Here is a 19,506-nt window from a genome sequence, read left to right on the forward strand (position 1 = left end):
ATGGGCACAGGCCTAGATCCGGTTAGACTGGAGGATGATGCTAGGCACAGGTCGCCTCTCACACGAAGAAGGATTGAGCATTAATCAATAATCATAATTCCTTACTTAAGAAAACTTAAGTTCCTAAGATACCACAAGCAACAGATAACTAATTAACATTCAGTGGAATTTCGTCACTGGGCTGTCAGTTATCACGGTTCTGGTAATCGCTGCACATGTGCGCTCGTCCACGTGAGGAAGATCAGCCGCACGCTATCGGCACGAACGCGCTATCACTGGCCATCGGCAATCGATGCTGCATCGAGATGTCACAATCGATACTACGTGGACTATCGATTGTTGAGCGATGATACCACACGAGCAATGAGGGGTGGGGTCCTAGATGTGATTAGTTTTTAATAGTCTTTAATTTTAATTAGTTTTTCAGTATGGTTTACTCACATAGAAAATTAGATCTGCGAAATAGGTAACAAACTTGTTTCGCATCTTCTGCTTTTAATGCCTCTTCATTCCTGAAAGTTGGCCGTCAGCTATTTGTATTGTCTTTATGTCTATGAAGAACCGCTTGACGGCGCCATGCAGTTCCACTACTGTATGTTCCGAAGCCACGACATTTGTTTCGCATAATGTTTCGGTATCTCTTATTTTTGGTCAGGATACAAGAAATGGGAGAAAAAATTATGATGACACAATATTTTATACAATTTCTGATTATTCATTACCGACCTACTTAGTTCTAACTTGACTTACTGCTAACTTTAAGTTATTGTTTTGATAGCTGGTAAACAGAAAACAAAAAAAGGTCTATCACGATGATGTTATGAACATGATATGCATTTAGCGTTCCCGCGGTTTTACCCGTGATCTGGGGGAACTTTTTACTTTTTCCGTATAAAATAATGCCTGTCTATCATCCAGGGATAGTGTAGCTTTCTAGCAGTTAAATATTTAATCAAATCGCTTCAGTAGCTCCGGAGTCTTCAGTCTCAGTATTTGTAATATTAGTTTAGACTCAGCTGTAGTCACTGCATACATAATACAAGGAGGATATCTACAGTTTACAGTTAAACTCTGTGGCAAAGAAGACATTCACATTGAAAAAAAAAAATGTCTTAGTTGTCAAAATCTGCCAAAAGTGCATATATTAATTCACAAAATCAGTAATGCTTCCTTTAAAAAAAATACATTTGACATAGATTTCGACGTGCAACAAATGAAAAGATAAATAAGAGCGACCTGTACATACAAAACTGACCAAACATAATATTAAAATCAAAAAGTTTCACAATAAGAGTGCGACCCTTGTGCTTATTCTCCGCCTACAACAAACTGTATCATACCTAAAATTAAAAAGAAGCCGAACAAGACAACAACACAACAACTGACGAATTTCTTACGGAATTACAAATAAAGGATTCTTAACTTTTATTTGATAAGCATTTGAACTTGTAAAGCTAAAATAAAGAGTTTAAAAATAAAGTAACAATTCAAGTACAATTTGGTTCGTTGCTCCATATCGCTTGTTCGAAGAATCAATACAATCCGCCAATATTCTCGATCGATGTTTTTATGCTTAATGATTTTTAAATTGTTGCTATCTCTTTAGGAATTTTATTTTAAATGATAGAGTGAAGCCTGCTCACAAAAAATCTTAAATTATGTTTTATTCACCTCAAAAACTTACGACTTTCTAATAGTATTCATTAAGCTATCCAGCTAATTATGATAGAAGCACAACAGTAATTATACGATTACTTAACGGACATCTAATAAGCGCAAGCGTTTAACTAATGAATGACTCTGCGGTAATCACGGCAGCTATTAGAATATCTATAATGTTATAATGAAATGACAAGTGTACCTCGTAAATACCATTGTTTTTTTTTTATTTAAAAAAAAAAACAATGCCATTATCAAATTAATTCAGTACATTTTTTATTCTGCAATCAGTAATTTATTATCTTGGTATCTACTTAGAAAGCACATGCTTAGATTTTCAAACATTTTATAAAACCAAAAATAAATCCCAGCGTCATGTGGAGTAGCAGCAATATTGTTGTTATTTAATACACGAACTCTACTACCACCAGTCCAAGCTTGACACAAAAACTCTAAAAATAAAACCTTAGCGCACGCGTTAAGTTATCGGGGTAGGCAGCGCGAAACTTTTACCGCGAACTTAGAGCGCGGCTTCAGCGCTTCCTTCCGGGCAACCTTGCGAGGCGTGCGCGGGCGGCGCGCCGGCCAGTCCGCGCCCGACGCCCGCCGCGCCCGCACGCGTCACTCGCGCCCGCCACACGCCGCGACACGCGCACGCGATACCACGGTGCATGTGCTTTAGTGACGGCTTCTCAGTGCTTTGAAGTGGAGCCACGGGCTACCGGCGCCGCTGGGCCCGTCATAGGCCCGGGCGGCGGGATGGAGTCCCCGCAGATGTACGACGCGGCCGCAGCGCCACCGCCTCCTCCGCAGCCAGACCTCAAGAAGACGGTAGAAGACAAGCGACAGACCTTCCCTCCGCCAGACTTAGACGAGCTCAATGGACAGGAAATCAGTTTGGACTTACAGCACCTCATCGAGGACCAGTTCCGAAGTGAGGAGAGCATGGCCCTCTTCCAGGAGATACTTCCTGGCGGCAAGTCGCCGCAGCCGCGGTACAACCGCACGACGCTGGCGTACATGCCGCAGCCGGTGCACTCGGGCGCGTCCTACGCCCCCGTGCAGCCCAGCCAGGGCCACGACCAGGCGCCCCCCATCAAGGAGGAGCCGCCCGAGCCCCACGACTACAGGCGATCCGTGACCTGTGCGCAGTACACCGGCCAGTACAACCCTCAGCCGACCGTCGGCGTCAGTGGACCCTACGGCGGGGGATTCACGCCGCTACCTCCTCTGGGAGCTCCTCTCCTCCCGCCGCTACTCAAACACAAGCCTGCTCCAGTGAGGCGCTCATCTGGGAAAGTGCTGGACAAAGGTACAGACGAGTACAGAAGGCGACGCGAGCGAAATAACATAGCGGTGAGGAAGTCGCGTGAGAAAGCAAAAGTGCGCTCCCGAGAGGTGGAGGAGAAGGTGAAGACGCTCCTGAGAGAGAAGGAGGTGTTGCTGAAGAGGCTGGAGGCGGTGTCAGGCGAGCTGAGCCTGCACAAGCAGATGTACGTGCATCTGATCAACCTGAACCACCCGGAGATCACGGAGCTGTGCCGCTCCATGCTGCAGCTGGGCGCGCCGCAAGCGCCTGATCACTCACTTTGACCATTATAGGTGAGTACTCATAGTGCGCCTGCATCGTGCTGTGTTGTGTTCTGTGATTATTTTGGTGCGAGCATGGAAACTCATAAATCACACGGTGGAAAGGAAAAAGGTTTCTTGTATTTTATGAGTTCGTTACGCAATTTGTTTATTGTAGTAGTTGAGAGTTGTCGTTCAGTTGGAGTGTTTGATTGTAAACCGGCTGAATTTGGGGCATCGCCGTCTGTGGAACTGAAACGCACGCTGTGTTGACTTGTATTATGTTATTTTCTTTTATTATTGTTTTATCGGGACTATTCTTGTTGTTTTTGATATTTCAGCTTTCATTTTGTGTTATTGTTTTTCTTTCTATATTCTATCTTGTATTTGTGTCCTAGCTGACTTTCTTCGATAGTGTAATTTGACTTATCATCTATCCTTATTACACTGTGAGTTAGTGGTTAATTATGACTTTTGGCTTTTTGGCCCACACTATTGGTTTTGGTTAAAGTGAATTGGGATGGCCTAGTTTTACCTAAGTGTTTGCATATTATCGTGAAGTTAATTCTTGGCTATTTCAAGCACATTGTACTTAAAGTCTGTTAGTAACTTATGTTTTGCGTTGTTTTCTATCAGTGTACCAAGTGATGGTACAGTAGCATGTTTGTGTTGCAATAATGTCCCGTGTGGTGCAAGCCTAAGTGATAGATTGCTAATCGTCTCTCAGTTAAGTTTTTTCCTTGAGTTGACCGATAAGTAGCGCCGACTACGATGTACATAAACGATGTTCCGACATGCGTCTCACTTGAAATCGATTGATTGATTACTCGTTAAAGTATGTCAAATGAAGAAAGAAGCCATTCATTATTTTGATTTTTTTTTTTTTTTTTTTTACAGGTAAATAGTTTTATTTTGTTATTTTGATTGCATTTATTCCAAGATTAGCACACATTTCTACTTTTTTGAGAAAACTCTCTTAAAATCATAAGTAGGTAGGTCCTTCGAGTCAGGATGTTATGATGAAGTAAGAGTAAACTCGTATTAGTAAGATTTTCTGGTCACGTGTTCCTGAAGCATAATGTTTTTTCAAAACTCAAGTTATTATAGTTCGTTTACTATTGTTACGTTAGGTTGCACGTGATTTTCAATAATAAGCTCACGTTTCATCTGAATCATTGAGAAAGTTATGTTTAGCATTAGCTTATGGATATCAAAGACGTGGCTCAGTTCACATTTATTTACAGCGGCGGATCAACTTGTCTCTTGCATAATATTCGTATCATGAGGTACTAGGGTCGCATCACTTCTTAGAAGACGTCTTTGAACTTTACTGCAGATTACGATCTCTGGCTTTTGCAGTACCGTGCTGGATTCAAATCTCTATAAAATTTATGACAGCCTGGTATGTTTCCTAACGGTAGCCAGTTTACGTTGGTGTTGCCAGATCCATTCATGCAGACTTAGTATTCATGTCTGACAGAATACTATCAAAGTTAATAAAATTGTTGCTGAAATGACTAAACTGGAATTAAGAAAATTCAAAACTTGGCTGGGGCACTGCCGTGCCCTCAGATACTTCTATTTAGTTAGAATATTGTCAAAAATGATGAAAGGTTCAAGAGAAAAGTTTGCATCCTTATCTAACTGCATAGAGAGAAAAAGGACCGCATTCATTTTGTGAAAGGACCGCGCGACCCACTTCGAGTGTTTATTTTTCCAATCTTACGATGTGATGAAAATCACGCGCCCTTTTAATTATTTATTTTGGTTCTTATTATAATGGATTAAGGTTGAATATTAACTTGTACGTTGTGTAGTACGCGCTTTGCTAACCAAATGAAGTTACTGTCACTTTCGAAGCGACCATATGTCAGTGTATGTGATTGGGTTACGATATACGTCCATTAGATGATTATCAGTGTGAGACATAATGAACACCCTGTATAACCACACTTCGCAAAACTCCGGCCATTCGGCAGAGGTTTGCTATCTCTTGAAATTTTAGTTGGCTTGGCAGAGATAGTAGAAAAAGTATTTTCCTCGACATATAAGGAATGCTCAATCGTTTAACAAAATATCGTCGTGTATGACCGTGCACAAAACATAATAAATTGACGTAGGTACATAGTATCCGTAATCGGTAGCTGATACAAAAATAATCGCACTTCCTTCAGAAGTGGCCTTAACCCTACATAGATAAGTTTCGCGGTATTACATAAATGATAACGTGAATATTTGCAAAAAAGATTATCTTTACTTAAATGGCAATGGCCGAATGATTGCTTTCAGATAACTGCGGAAACTCAACTAAAGCCGAGGAAAGTTACGTTTGTTTGCTCAAAGATAATGTAAAAATAGCCAATGCTCAAATACGGACTGAAACTGTACAATAACAGTCTCACTTATTCTAATCATGCTTAGGACTGCCTTTTTTGAGAACTAGAATTAGGTGATCTTTGACACCATCGCTGATAACTCCCTAATCTAATTAAGAAAAAAATATTCCAAAAAATAAAATATTTTGATTACTCAATTTTCTTCAAAATATGGTAATTGTGTAGCATACGCGATACAGATATCAATAATTAATTTATCATAAGCTGCTGCCACGGAGACCTTTGGCTTTTAACATTAACATTGTAAATTATACGAATTTTAATGTATTCCGGTTCTAGCCAATTTGAATTCTAACTTCAGTTCCTTGCTGCCTATATTGTCCTGGTACTTAGGCATTATACTTGGGTACTAACTGCACTAAAACCTGTTTTATGTTGTGTACCAAAAGTTCAAAAAGCAAGAAGATTTTTATTAATGTAATGCTTATCTTTCGGCAATTTTACAGTATATTAAAAAGTCGCTTAGTATCCCCAAGGGATCTTTTTCGATCTAACACAGCAGGTGTTTAGAATTCTAATAAAAGTTAGTACCTAAATGTTACGTAATTAACGAGTTTATAATTATCTTGCAATATTAATAATTTTCTTTCTGACCTTTAGTAAGTTTTCCTGTAAGATTTTCAATAGGTACTTTAGTTAAACCTTAATGACTGTTTAAAACTTATATTGAAATGTTTAATATTTATGTAATGTAAAGTTGACATTATTTCTGTGCTAGATGTGCTTAATTAACGATTTTCTAATATTGACCGCGTTGTGCCTGAGTGACGTCAAGAGTGTGCCGATTATGTGTTTTGTGTGAATAAGCCTAATTGCCGGCTAATTATAGATCACCAGTACCTTTTGTTTTACTCACTTTATTCAATATTTGAGGCATTTTACATCATGCTTAGTAAGATCAGGCAAAAAATCGTCATTAAAAGGGATAGCCTACTCTTAAAACAGTGAGCAAACGAATTTGTGTTTGTTACAAGAAGTGGACAAAAGCCGTGTATCTGAGAGCGTCGTAGTTAATGCATGCGGTTGCTAACAAACTATCTAGGTTACTAAATACATTTGTTTGTTTGCTTCTCACCGTCGCGTTTGCTATTTTTGTTGCTATCGTATAGTTTCACTTAAGTTTAACTGAACTAAAACCGACATTTTTATCCCTTGAGGCTGATAAACTTAAGGATTTTTTTTAATTGATCCGATTTTATTTAAGCCATCACATTGCAAGATTTAAAGGACAACATTTAAAAGTCGAAGGTTCTAATGTTTTTTGTGAGTTTACGTGTTTCAGTGCCTTTATTTATACCTATAAAGAGAACACACATCATAGTTTTATTTAGTTTACATTGCTTTGATAAGTGATCTTTGTCCTTGAAATTCAGGAAGTAATAGGAAGAAGGAATCTCACCAGCATGTGTGTTCAGGATATAGTGAAGCAGCGTGAACAGTAGTCAGCAGGCCTCTTGGAAAAGGAGCATAACTCTTTTTGCCGGATCGAAATATTTAGTATTCAAATTCGTTTGTGCAAAACGTTGTCTGACGGCGACTTTCGTTTTCACCGATGCGTCATCGCCGCAGGAAACTCTACCTTATCGCCGACAAATTAAGTCACTTTTTGGGCTGTCAAAGTTGAAATTTTCGCCTCTCGTGCCCTACTTAACGGCTTCCGTCGGTTTGACTTGTTGATTTTAACTATTTTATGTTTGCACGCTTATGGAACAATAGTTCGCGAGGTTTTCAATGTATTTGAAATTTAGAAACTGAACACTAGTAGCAGAGTTCAGGCGTAGACGCTAATTACGTAGCTTCTACTTGATAAACTCCGTGTAAAATTTCGGCGAACCGGTTTCCCTCCGGTGTCGGCGAAACTCTGTTGTCGTTGTGCGCTCCTGGTACATGGCTCGATTCGCTACGAAGCCTTCTTTTCTGTGCATGGCCTTTGATCCTTTATTAAGTTCAAAAGTTCACATTTTCAGTTTCAAATATTCAATGGTATTTTATGTTGCTGACCCACATATTTCAGTTAACGATGTTAAAAGATCATCGGATAAGTTCTAGAGGCACTTTCTTCAACTTATGATGATTTATGTATTCCTAGTGCTTTAGACAATAATGACCTTCCACGTAGTATTTTTGCTGTTTTCACTTTCCTATAACGGGTGCATTTGGATAGACCTCGACAGTCTTTAAGTAAATTCTTCAATTTTGGACAGGAATCCTTGAAAGCTCTAAAAGCATAAACCAGTCAAGAAGTTCCAAAGCAAGATTCACGTAATTAAAGTGAAGGTTTATGTTTCGCGAGTTTAATAACAGAATTGTTGTGGTAGGTCGGCAACGAGCAAAACATCTTGTAAACACTGAGTATTGCCGAAATATCACTCAGTTGTAATATAAAAACATTTGCGTGGGCGAATCTCAACAAGCTCTACTTTCGACTATGCATTCAAGATATCGCTTTCGTATTTAGTTTTGATTTTTGATGTTCACGATTTCCAAAATGTGACCATTGAATAAATTTCGATTGTCATCATAACTGTGCTGGAGTATAAAAAATCTGGAATCTTATTTTGAATGTTTCCATAAATTGAAATGTGCGGAATAAAATGGACCTGAGATCAGAAAGTACGTAATTTGAATAATTAAATAAAGTCAACAAGCACAATTAATTAATTATTATAGTGATTAACAAACACCAACTTAAAAGCTTGGATTTCCTCGGCTTACAGTAGCTCAGTAATGGATTTTCTCACATAATGTTGGGTTGATTAGACGAACAGATTCGAACATTTGCATTGACATATAATATTTGTGAGCAGCCAGCCTACTGCCTACACCGCGATGAATCAACGGGAGATTAACGCGCTGCGCATGTGGGCGTGCGCTGTGCGTGTGTGCGTGAGCTCGCTTCACTTTCACTTTTTTTCGTTAATATGCCTTTTGTGTTTTTGGATGATGTTATGCTGTAAAGAATCATCATGCACCAACTTATTCTTGGGCTAATATAAGATGTAGTTTTGAATGGTCTTTTCATCTATAAGTTATGTTCTCCGCAGTAGCTAAATTACGTGTAACGACAACTTAATTTACCAATATAAACTTGCAATAACTTTTAACATGACTATGGGCTGTCAAGTTATGATTTTTTCAAGCCAATTTAGATTCTAGAATCCACCAGACATCCGTTTGCAACTTACAAAATGGCTAAGCAGAACAGAGCCCCGCGGTGCCAACCGGCGCGCGCGCCGCTTTGCGCAACCCGCCGTATGTGTGTCAAACGATCGACGAACGACTTATGTCATGCAAGAGAATGTTGCCTTTATTTGTTTTCATTGTTTTTCTATTATTAATGGATATTTTTCCCTCAAATCAAGCATAAACAAAACGTTTTTGACACCATTTTTAAGGTTCATAGGTTCACTTGAAATGACTAATATTGATTTCAGTTTCTATATGTTAGTAGGTTATGTTATCGGATGTATAAGATATTGACAAGCGGTTGGTTTACGAGTATCGCCTACGACTTACCACGACTGAGTAATATCTTATTCTCGAATTAAATTTACTTTGACGTCTAACAAGAATAGTGTCAAATTCACTGTCTTTACATTGTCTGTTTATTCAGAAATGTATTGTTTAGCTTACAATCAATTTATACGAACGAAACAATTAATATTCAAACAATAAATCTTTGTACTCTAATTAACACTGTCCTACTTTGCAGAAACACAACAGTAACTTAATTGACCACAAAAATAAATCACAAAAATTCAAATCGGATAAAAATATATTGTAGCGTCGTGGTTCAGGTATTGCATGACGCGTCACTCAGGCGCAGGAGCGGCCGCCATGTTGGAAAGTTTTCGGCAATGTCCGGGGAAATCTGTGACGCGCACTATACGATTATATTTGTATACGCCTTTAATTTGCCGAACTTGCCTACTTCTTTTCCTAAAATTAACAATTTGAATTTTGGCAAAATTACCAATTTGAAGTTTTAGCTTTAAGTAGATCAGAAGAGGAAATAAAGATACTAGACATTAAAAGCTTGGTCTCTAACCTGTTAATTGTATCAGGAGTACATTGGATATAGGAGCTTTAATCTCAGAGCTTAGCATCTGGTCCTAGCTTCCAAACAAAACGTAAAGAGTAAGATAGAATTGGGTTAAGCAGCCAGAAATATTTTTAGTTATTCAATGTAATACATAGCTCCCATTACACTACAGCAAAATAAATTAGTCAATACTCCATTCATGAACACCTTAGGGAAAACAGAGATTTTACTATGGGAAATCCTATTAAAGTAAAATCAATAAGTCCAAGTGAACAATGTTAAAACAAGATGATTCACGACTAATTATACATTCCACGCTTCAATGAACCACTGATAAGGAACAGGAAGGACGATAATATTAGTTACAGTATGAAATAATTCCGTCACACGCGAATTTCAATGGCCCTATTAATTAAATATCATTGTCATAGTTAAAATAGTTCACGATGATAAAACAACAAAGCGTAATTACAATTTCAATGTGACCCACATCTGTAACCTAAAAACTCTTATTGTACTTCTCCAACCTTTAGGTATACCTTCTTTACATTGCTGCAAGCCTGGTAACTAAAATCTCCAGATAAATGGCCGACCCGCTGCTGGCCACGTGTTTTTACTGAGAAAATTCCTTGTCAAGTTATCAGTTTGTGTTGTTGAAGTAGATAATAAAATAGACCAGTGTAGTTTCGTGCAGATACTTATTTTATTTTACAGTCAAAGAGAGTTCATATGCCGTGGTGGAAAAGCAATTGACTCCGAGCCCTTTCAAGGCCACTTAATGTAGTAAAATAGGTCGCGAGATTGAATGCGATAGGCTATCAACTGGCCGCTTCCCAGTACATGCCTGTGTCATGTAATCAGCGCTTACAATAGGCCTGATGGGCTTTTTATCATCGTTGCTTCAGTGTTCAGGATTGTTTTTTTACCTTTCTTAGCTCTTTTGTCAAAAATTGATGTAACTAGATTTTAAACCATTTTTTAAAGGCTACTTCCTGAGATACTTAGATCCTTAGATTTATTTCGAAGTCTTAGGAATTTTAAGTGTTCCTCAGTATTCCGGAACTGAACCAACTAGTTTTGCTATTAAAATATTACGTAGAATTTTGTAAGCGAAAATCGATAGAAGTTTCCGCAAAACATAAACAGTTGAAACGAATCGAGAAAAAATGTTAGGTAAGTAAAACCTTACGCAGTCGAGTTTGCAAGTATTCACGTGGGTTCAGCGGTGACTTTCAGCTACGAGGAAACTGGAAATATTGATCAAGTCTCGACGTTACGAGATTTTTCCTTATGAGCTAACCTTCTTCTAAAGAAGAATTCTTCTTATTACAAACTGCAATTTACTGCAAATTAGTACAGTTGCAATATTTCTTACTTTAAATTCACATTTATGACCGAGCTCCCTAAAAAAAATTACTTGAAACGGTTCCTACGAGCTACTCTTTATATTTTTGCTTGTTCCTTTTGCCCCCATGCAGCTGGTCGCTAAAACAAAGCGAGCTGAGCTTACAAAAGGTCGTAACATTCGCCCACCTGTTCGCGTCACACGATTCCTTTGAGGAGTTCCCGAGCACTGGTCACGTGAGCCGACCCGCCTTCCTTCCCCCTAACTGTTATTGTTGTTCTGGACTCAGTATTTCGTAACCGCTTTCTTTAGAGGGTATGCTTTTTGGATGCTTGAGCAAATTTAAGCTCTTTGATCATCTACCTGGAAGAACTAGGTAGGAACTAAGGAATTAGTTTTATTTTTTCCATCCTGTTTATTTAATAATGCAAGATCAGATCGAAAGTCTTCCGAAAAATAAACAAAGACCTATATTGCTAAAGTGAAATGTGTTCCGGTAACGCCGAGAAAATCCTATTAATCCTATATAAGCAATCGATCCCACATAATAAATCAACAAAAATACGCAAATAATTCTCGAATAATCCAGTATTTACGAAATGAAATCAACAAGGGCACAAATGTTTTGAAATTTTAGCTTTTTGCTCGCAAACTCTTTGCTGGGCTTCTCTTTGTGGGCTGCCCAAAAGAATTTTCTCCCCTCGAGCCACGTTTTTTTGCACATTTCGAGTCACGTGGCTTTGTTTGGGCGCACCACGCTCCGCTCCTGCGAGTCACATGTTCCTCGCTGTGGGACCGAGGGGTCGAAGGTGCACGTTTAAGATATTATTATTTTTTAATGTTTTGGAAACAATAGGCTTTTCAATTTGTTCCGAGTTTGGGCAACAAATGCCGAATTACGGCAAGCTTGAGGAAGTTGAGGACAGGTGGGCAAAACTGTAACATTATTAGATCATTCCTGTGAGGTAACTTCATCACAAACAGTTCTGTTAAACTTTAATTCTCTTTGAGTTTTCACTTTTGTTTATTTACGTATGAAAGTTTCAGTGTTCCTATTTTTGATTTTATTCGGTGATTGTTACTGCAATTATATTGAAAAGGGGTTGTTAGTTTCGTCAACATTGTGTTATTTATTTCATTTATTTTGTAACTAAGGGTTAATAAATTTTAATACAATTGAACTGGTACTTGTTAGCCTTTTATATGTAAGACACCAACTATCTTAAGAAGTATTCGCTGTGTCAACAAATTGAAAACCTTTACTACAATTGTAAGTACGCACTCATTCATAGCTAGTTGAGTATTTAGGGCACGCAGATAATAATGACACACATTCCTTATCAAATCACTAAACAAACAAACAAACATATCTGATAGATCGCCGATAGATATTTGGGTTCAGTAACGTACAAGTAGATTGCGACTAGAAGGACCGGTCTACAAAATAGTTATACATAGAAAAAAAACTTTATCATAGCGAACCTCTAGGTACTAGGAGTGTATAAATGATATGAGATATCTAATAGCAGAAGCGATGATATGGCATGCGTAATAGAGGCTAACTACTCACCTGCTTATTTGTTCTCACATGAACTAGTCTGTTCTTAGCTATGACGCCCTGGTACTCAGATACTGTATGAATACCTACTTCTGTGTTTGTTTACTATGCTTTTCGTATGTGTGTAGTGAGTGAGTAGTGGTCATTCGTACTTGTCGGCAGAACACCAATTTTTTAAAAGTCATTGTAAAGTATTGTCCAACACATTCCAAGAGGCAAATATTGTGTTGTATTAGTCAGAGTGTGAGAATTCCATCCGTTTATCTTCGGTACTATCTTTAGATTACTCTTACTTGTATCTGTCGATTCAATTCTTTTAAAAGCGGTTTGTTTGACTTAAAATTTGGTATCTTTTGCGTTTTCAGAGTTTCCTTTTTTTGCAATTTTCCTGCTTTTCTGAAGGTATTTCTCATATGAGGTCTGTTTACACAGAATGTATTATGCTTTGCTATTCTTATATAAAAGGTCAAACGCCGTAGTTAGAAATGCATCAGTGGACAGTACACGTTACGTACTAAGATATGCAGTTGATTTGATATGCGCTGTTTTTGTTCCATTCAACGATATGTTATCAATGATTTTAAGGAATTTGTCATTGGATAGCAGAAGATCATGTACATACATTGTTTATTTATGAATCACTATGTTTGTATCGTAGTATTTTGTTCAAGTGTTTTTAGTTATTTTTTTCTTGTCATGTTTATTTAAAAATAGATTCGAATGATCAAGTTTCGATATTTTAACCAATTCAAATGCGTTAGGTAACAAAGATTATAAAACAGCAATTACTTATATAATTTGAGCAGCATACTTTTGTTCCCCCAAAACATTGACCTCTCAAATCATAACGAGCGTGCGTCCGCGTGGCCGGCCGCATTCAAAATGACAATCGGCTCGGTTTGAGCTGCGCAAGCGCCGGTCGGACGCACTTTCACTGCGGGTTCGTGTGCGTGAGCTACCGGAGTGGGCGGGGCCATGTTTTTTTATTAATTTGGCCCACATTTGGGATTCTGTTACGTCAGCGTGCATCGCACTTGCATCGAACTGGATGTAGGAAGCGTCACGCGAATGCGCGCGCGCACCCAATGTCATTATTGTATAAGTAACGTAATGTGCTGTAAGACTCGTAGCGTCGCATGCTTGTTTGTTTACTTTCTGAAATGCATGCATCTTGTGCTCCTTTTGTTTATGATGTTCTAGTAAAACTGCATTTATCCTATGTAATATTCTTTCTCGTTGATTCAGATCGCCGCTGCATTCGATTTATTTCACGCGCATGTGCTACTTATCTTTAACATTAAACGTTGAGATTGACTTAACTTTCCTTCCTGTTTCAGTTTAGGCCAGTCCTTTCCTACTGAAGCATTAAATAATTTATGTTATTAGTACCTAAACTTCACTTAAACAAAAAACTTATTTGGTCCTTTGATCCGCAGACTTGATCACTCTATGCACATTACCACCTCCATTTCTATCGCTTACCTTATTTATTCTACGTTATGGAGTTGAATGCATTGACATCAAAAATAATTCTCGTTCTTTGTAATCGCTTAGTAGTAAATATAACCATTTTCGTTTTGTTTGTTTTGAAACTAGTTTTATATCGAGTAGTAGTAGTGTTGTTAATATGCTGTAGTTGAAAGCAAGCCAGATGTTATCTGCTGCTTACCATTCTACTCGGCTTGTGGGAGTACCGGGGAAACATGTCACGATGATGTGTTTGATAACTAGTTCCCGGATTTTCTATACTTAAGTAGGTACTACTAGAAGTTTTATCTTTGGTCTATGGGATACTTTCTACTTAATTCACTTAAAAAGAAGCTGTCACTGATTGTTCTATGGGGTGTACATGTTCTGGTGTATGTTATCCTGGTAAGCTTATGCGAATGATAAGGAGGATAAAATATTTGCATGTCTGCCGTTTTTCAGCAACTATCGTCGACATTCGGTAAATATTTTATTATGTCGAGACTCAGGGCTACTAACTAGGTAACTGAAAATTCAATATGTTTGCATCTATTTAGTGAATCAACCTATTTAACTTGCAACGCCGACATTCAGTCTAACCAGGAGCAACTAAATACAGTACTATGTCGACCTAAATTAATTGATGTGTGCGTCACACACACTGGCGCACTTCACGACTTCACCAAACACAAAAAACTCACAATCTATTTCCGAGGTCACATGAGTCCCAAGCTAGTATCATAAAAAAATCACACAGTGAGGTCAACGACCCGGCCGCCGAAACGCATCGGGTAATGCACTCGCCGGCGCGGGATACCACGGTACTACTTGCTACTTTGACTTTTGATTGCTTTAATCTTTTTATGATCGAATTGAACTGTTGGGCTCTTTGTGTTCCTGGTACTTCGTGTGGAATTCTTTAATGAAGAGACAATATTTAATGTTAATAAATAAGACGCAGTTTGTTCAATAGGTCAACTAACTAAATATATGGTCACTTACTATAAGAATTTAAAACATCCGTTGGTGCCTACATGTAACCATAATGAATTCTAAATTCTAAGAGCAGTTGTCTGTGACACGTCTTTTCCATTAATGAGATTTCCTATGAGATTTAAATCGACTGCACCGATGGTCCATCCATCCAAGTGATCCAGAATTGATTGCTTTACTTCTTGTTCTACTTTAAATGTTATAAAGTAAATAATAGTATATTCTATGTAAAGTACTGAGGAACACATACAAATAATGCATAATGTTCCATTAACTTTCCACGTGTGTGTTGAAAATGAAAAGTATGAAAACTCAGTAACTGCACTGAAGGTCAGTTAGGTAATAATCGCTCTGTAGAATATATTGTATATAGGCTTACCTACATTAGTTATATATAAGTTATAGCAGTTGTGAACGTCGGTAACCTTTTCCTATGACATAAGCTTCCTCGAGTCGATGCTCATCCGTTGCCTAGTTTACAATATTAAGTAACCGAGCCGTTGCCTGGTGTACGAAAATGTCGAACACCTATTCTATCTTAGCGAACGAACCTTTTACCATTTTGGAGAAGGAAATTGCTTGAGGCAAAGCTATACATCCTCTAGAAAAACTTATTTCTATCTTTCTTTCTTTTTTACACTGGGTGCTTGACACTCTTATGAAGTTCTTATCTTTGTGAGTCATAAAGACCAAGTATCAGCCCTGTCTATTAACATCACGAAACAATGAAATTCGAGCTTTCTATCCCATTCGAGCTAGTTTCGACAAAGATAGGGTTGGCATACACAATTTAATTATTATGGTCCTTGTTTAATTTTGTTGGTCCTTCTGTCCTTATACTCGCATAAGAGTTGATGTTTTTGGTAGATTCCATAGTGCTGTCACCCAAGTCAGAACAATACCACATAATGATGATCCGGAGTGATGATGATCTACAAGAATCCGTGCCAATGTTGAATAGTGTTATTAGTGTTGACATTTCGCACGTCCCACTTTCTACTAACATTCAACTTCAAAAATGAGTGTGACGTAACAATATTAGTGGGACATTGGGTCTTGGGGTCTTATGTAAGCTGAATTTGGCGTTGCATAACCTGTGAAAGTCGGTCGGCAAGCTTCCGTGGTGATGCAATGCTTCTCAAGTGGTGGCACACTTGTCTGGACCATGAAACCGTTTTTAAACGATTTGGTTGCGGTCATGTGAACATTGAAAGTTGTTTTTGGGTTAGGAGTCTATACTTCAGGTTGAAACGTGATTGGACAGATTTTTTCGACCTATGAGGAAAATTATACGTTTATTTAAAAGAGATACTTTCCTTACATAATTATTTGTATTTTGTACTAATGTGTTTCTTTCTGTTTGTTGCAGATGGTGTAAAAATCGGCAAACCGGCCCGTGTGATACTGTGCATTAACTAAACTTAACAAAAATGTGACGCCTCTATTTACTAAGTTTAGTTAGCAGAATTACTATGTGATTTTTACAGTTTACTTTTTTATAAATATACACGGATAGTTTAGATTTTAAGCTAAATAACGTAAGATTAGAAGAATACGTAACAAAACATAGATGCATACGATTGTACTAGATACAGTCGACTCGTGGCGTAACGCGTACACCTAAATATTTAATTAACTTACGGTTTTAACTTTATTTTTGTGGAAAGTTTTCAAATAAATACGAGTTTTGTATCGCGGTGACTTTTGCCGCTGGAGATTTTTTGACAACAGTACCGCCGGTAGGGTTGTCAGTGGAACTTGTTTACGTGTATAATTTAAAATGTTTTATTATTTATTGAAGTATAGTATATCTATGTGCTTACGTGTTGTTATAGTCTTACGTGCAATACCTATCATCTGACGTTAGTGGCGCGTCCCGGCCGCCAAGAAGTGATCTCAAACGTAGGCAGGGGCGCTCAGCGAACACGATCACTGCCATTGTTGTCTCGAAAATGTACTCTAAAATCATTACAGTAAAGTCTAAGTTTACTTAAAGGCTGCATCATAGTTTTCGTTTGTTCATTGTCATGATATTCCATCACTTTTCATCGACTTCTGTTAACATGACACCCCATTAATGAAGATGTCGTTTCCAAAAAATGTTCATGAAATGTGAAGGATGTTAAAAAATCCTGTTGATTTCACGCATGAATATTAACTTGTTAACTGTGGTTATTCCTTATCCTACACATTTGGTGCCCTGGAGGTGAACGACATCTGAAGACATTCATTAAACTCATACAAATACGACTGATCAGATTGTATACCTTGAAGACAATAATTATTTGATGTTTTTCTTACGTTTCGTTAACAATTATGATAGTTTACTGTAATATATAGAATAGTATAGAGTTTTAATGTAAATTGGTTGTATATAATTTTGAATGAGTAATCAAATATATAGTTATACATAATTGTAATTGTTTTCCATAACTCCTTGAGCGCGTGCTCGGGACAGGCGAGTACTGCGCTGTGCTAGCTGAGTACTGGTTACTGTTGGTTCGTATTCGCCTGTTCTGACGCTAAATTTTATTGATTGTTGAGAAAAACAACTATTTTTCTTATTAAAATATTTAATGTGTACATAATGTGTAGTAGGCGTAGCGCTAAGCGTTTAGGTTTAATGTTTCTTTGGGTTAATATTATTTGTTGAGTCTAAAATTTTTATTCCTATTAAAGTACCTTTAACTTCTTTTTTGTTAGATATGTTTCTTGTCTACTTACTTTAAGTTTAAGTGATGTTTAAATGATAAAATCATGATCTACGACGGCGTCGCCTGGAGGCAAGTACAAGGAGTTATTTATGTTAACATACTTATTGATGTAAATGTTGCGCTACTTAATATTGTTTAACGGTAGCTACAAGCACGGGTTACAGGCTGCTGCTCACAGTATACTAATTATACGACAAACGCAAACAACAACACTGAGTGCCAACCCTCACGCAGCGAACTAAGTAAACGGATATTTTGTAATGTGATTTTAGCTGAGGTCGGGGATGGCAGTCATTGTCAAACGGGTCTCGAAACAGATAGTTACCAGATTGAATCCTACATGTAATAATGAATATAAGAGAAATGGCATCTACACACGTCAAGTTTGTACATTTCATATTTTATTAAACCGTATTTTAATATAATCGCTATTTCTATACACATGCGTATTTTTTTAAACTAACTTTTCATAAAATTTTGCAAAACCAACCTATTTATTATAACAATTTTGAATAATATATTTATTTTTCACAATTATTTTTACAAAATGTATATTTATATGTTGTAGGTAAGAATGTTGTGTGTAGACGTCATGATACACTATAGTCCGTCCCGTTTTTACCTGCTTTTATTTAAAATAAATGTAAAATAAGCCTATGCACGAAATATCTTTCAAATACTTGTGTAAATTAAGAAACTATATGTACTAGACATTGGCTTCAGTTCGTAAGTACGACAGCTCGCAGTGGGCGCGCGGAGGGCCGCTAGTTTCACTTGTTTTCTTATGCTTGATGTTAAAAAAAATGTTGTTTTTATTTTTAAAGTTTTTTTCTACGTCTCGTCCAGATGGTGCTACATGATCAAATCTTTCTATACTTCTAGAGCCAAAGACTATTGTTTTTCCTTAATATTTTGTTATTGTGCCCGACAATGTTATATGTCGATAGAAATGTAAATATGATATCAATGCAAGCAATTATTGCACAAACAGAAGTACAGAGTTGAATATATTTTACAAGTTATATTTCTATCAACAAATAACGAATATTTTTTATATAATTTTGGAATGATTTTCGAATATGTATATGATTTGGATCCTACTGTACATGTCGCTTTAAAGTCCTATTTGGAAGGAATGAGGCCTTGGTATATTTCTCTGACAATAATGCTAGTGGTTATAAAACCACGTAACTTCGATGTTATAGGTGCAATTAAATTTAATATATACCTATTTAATAGAAAAATATTCGTTTTCTTTCTTTGACAACCCTATCTTGTACAGTCACCGTGAAATGATTTAGTTAAATATTTCGCATGTGACTGTTCTTTATTACTTCAGCAACGTTGTTCCTAAAAACCCCTCTGAACAACCTGCATAGAATATTATATACAGTGACTATACAATACCTTCACATTGACGACCCCTATCTGCAAGGAAAGCAGATTCAACAGGTGATCCAACCGTCGGCTCTGCACAGCCGGTTATGTGGTATCAAAATGTGTTAGTAAGTATTGTCTTCTTTTCTATGTAGGCATTGCAATTAAGGAAGGATGAACTGTTAAAAAGACCGAAAAGAAAAAAAACTGTGAGAGCCAAAATTTTAAATTCTGACTGTGGATCAACCCAGAAGATTTCTTGACCACAACGGGTCTATTCTCAAGTAATCTTCGAAACTAGGAAACTAGCGTAAGTACCCTAAAACTAATAGGAACTATTATATCCATAAATCAATTGTGTCCCAAGTCAGCTTGGACTGCAATAG

General features: G+C 37.4%; 1 protein-coding gene across 1 annotated transcript; it reads left to right on the forward strand.

Moving 5' to 3' along the window:
• Positions 1–2,274: 2,274 nt before the first annotated feature.
• On the forward strand, positions 2,275–18,987 carry LOC110374940 (CCAAT/enhancer-binding protein). Its single transcript, XM_021332878.3, has 2 exons — positions 2,275–3,261; positions 16,399–18,987. The coding sequence occupies exon 1, from the start codon at positions 2,419–2,421 to the stop codon at positions 3,250–3,252; it is 834 nt and encodes a 277-aa protein (XP_021188553.1). The 5' UTR covers positions 2,275–2,418; the 3' UTR covers positions 3,253–3,261; positions 16,399–18,987.
• Positions 18,988–19,506: the final 519 nt, after the last annotated feature.

The sequence above is a fragment of the Helicoverpa armigera genome, chromosome 25, assembly GCF_030705265.1.
Source record: "Helicoverpa armigera isolate CAAS_96S chromosome 25, ASM3070526v1, whole genome shotgun sequence".
In the NCBI taxonomy this organism is placed as follows: domain Eukaryota; kingdom Metazoa; phylum Arthropoda; class Insecta; order Lepidoptera; family Noctuidae; genus Helicoverpa; species Helicoverpa armigera.

Excerpts from the sequence above, each read along its gene's own strand:
- LOC110374940 (XM_021332878.3), top strand. The coding sequence starts at position 2,419 with ATGGAGTCCCCGCAGATGTACGACGCGGCCGCAGCGCCACCGCCTCCT.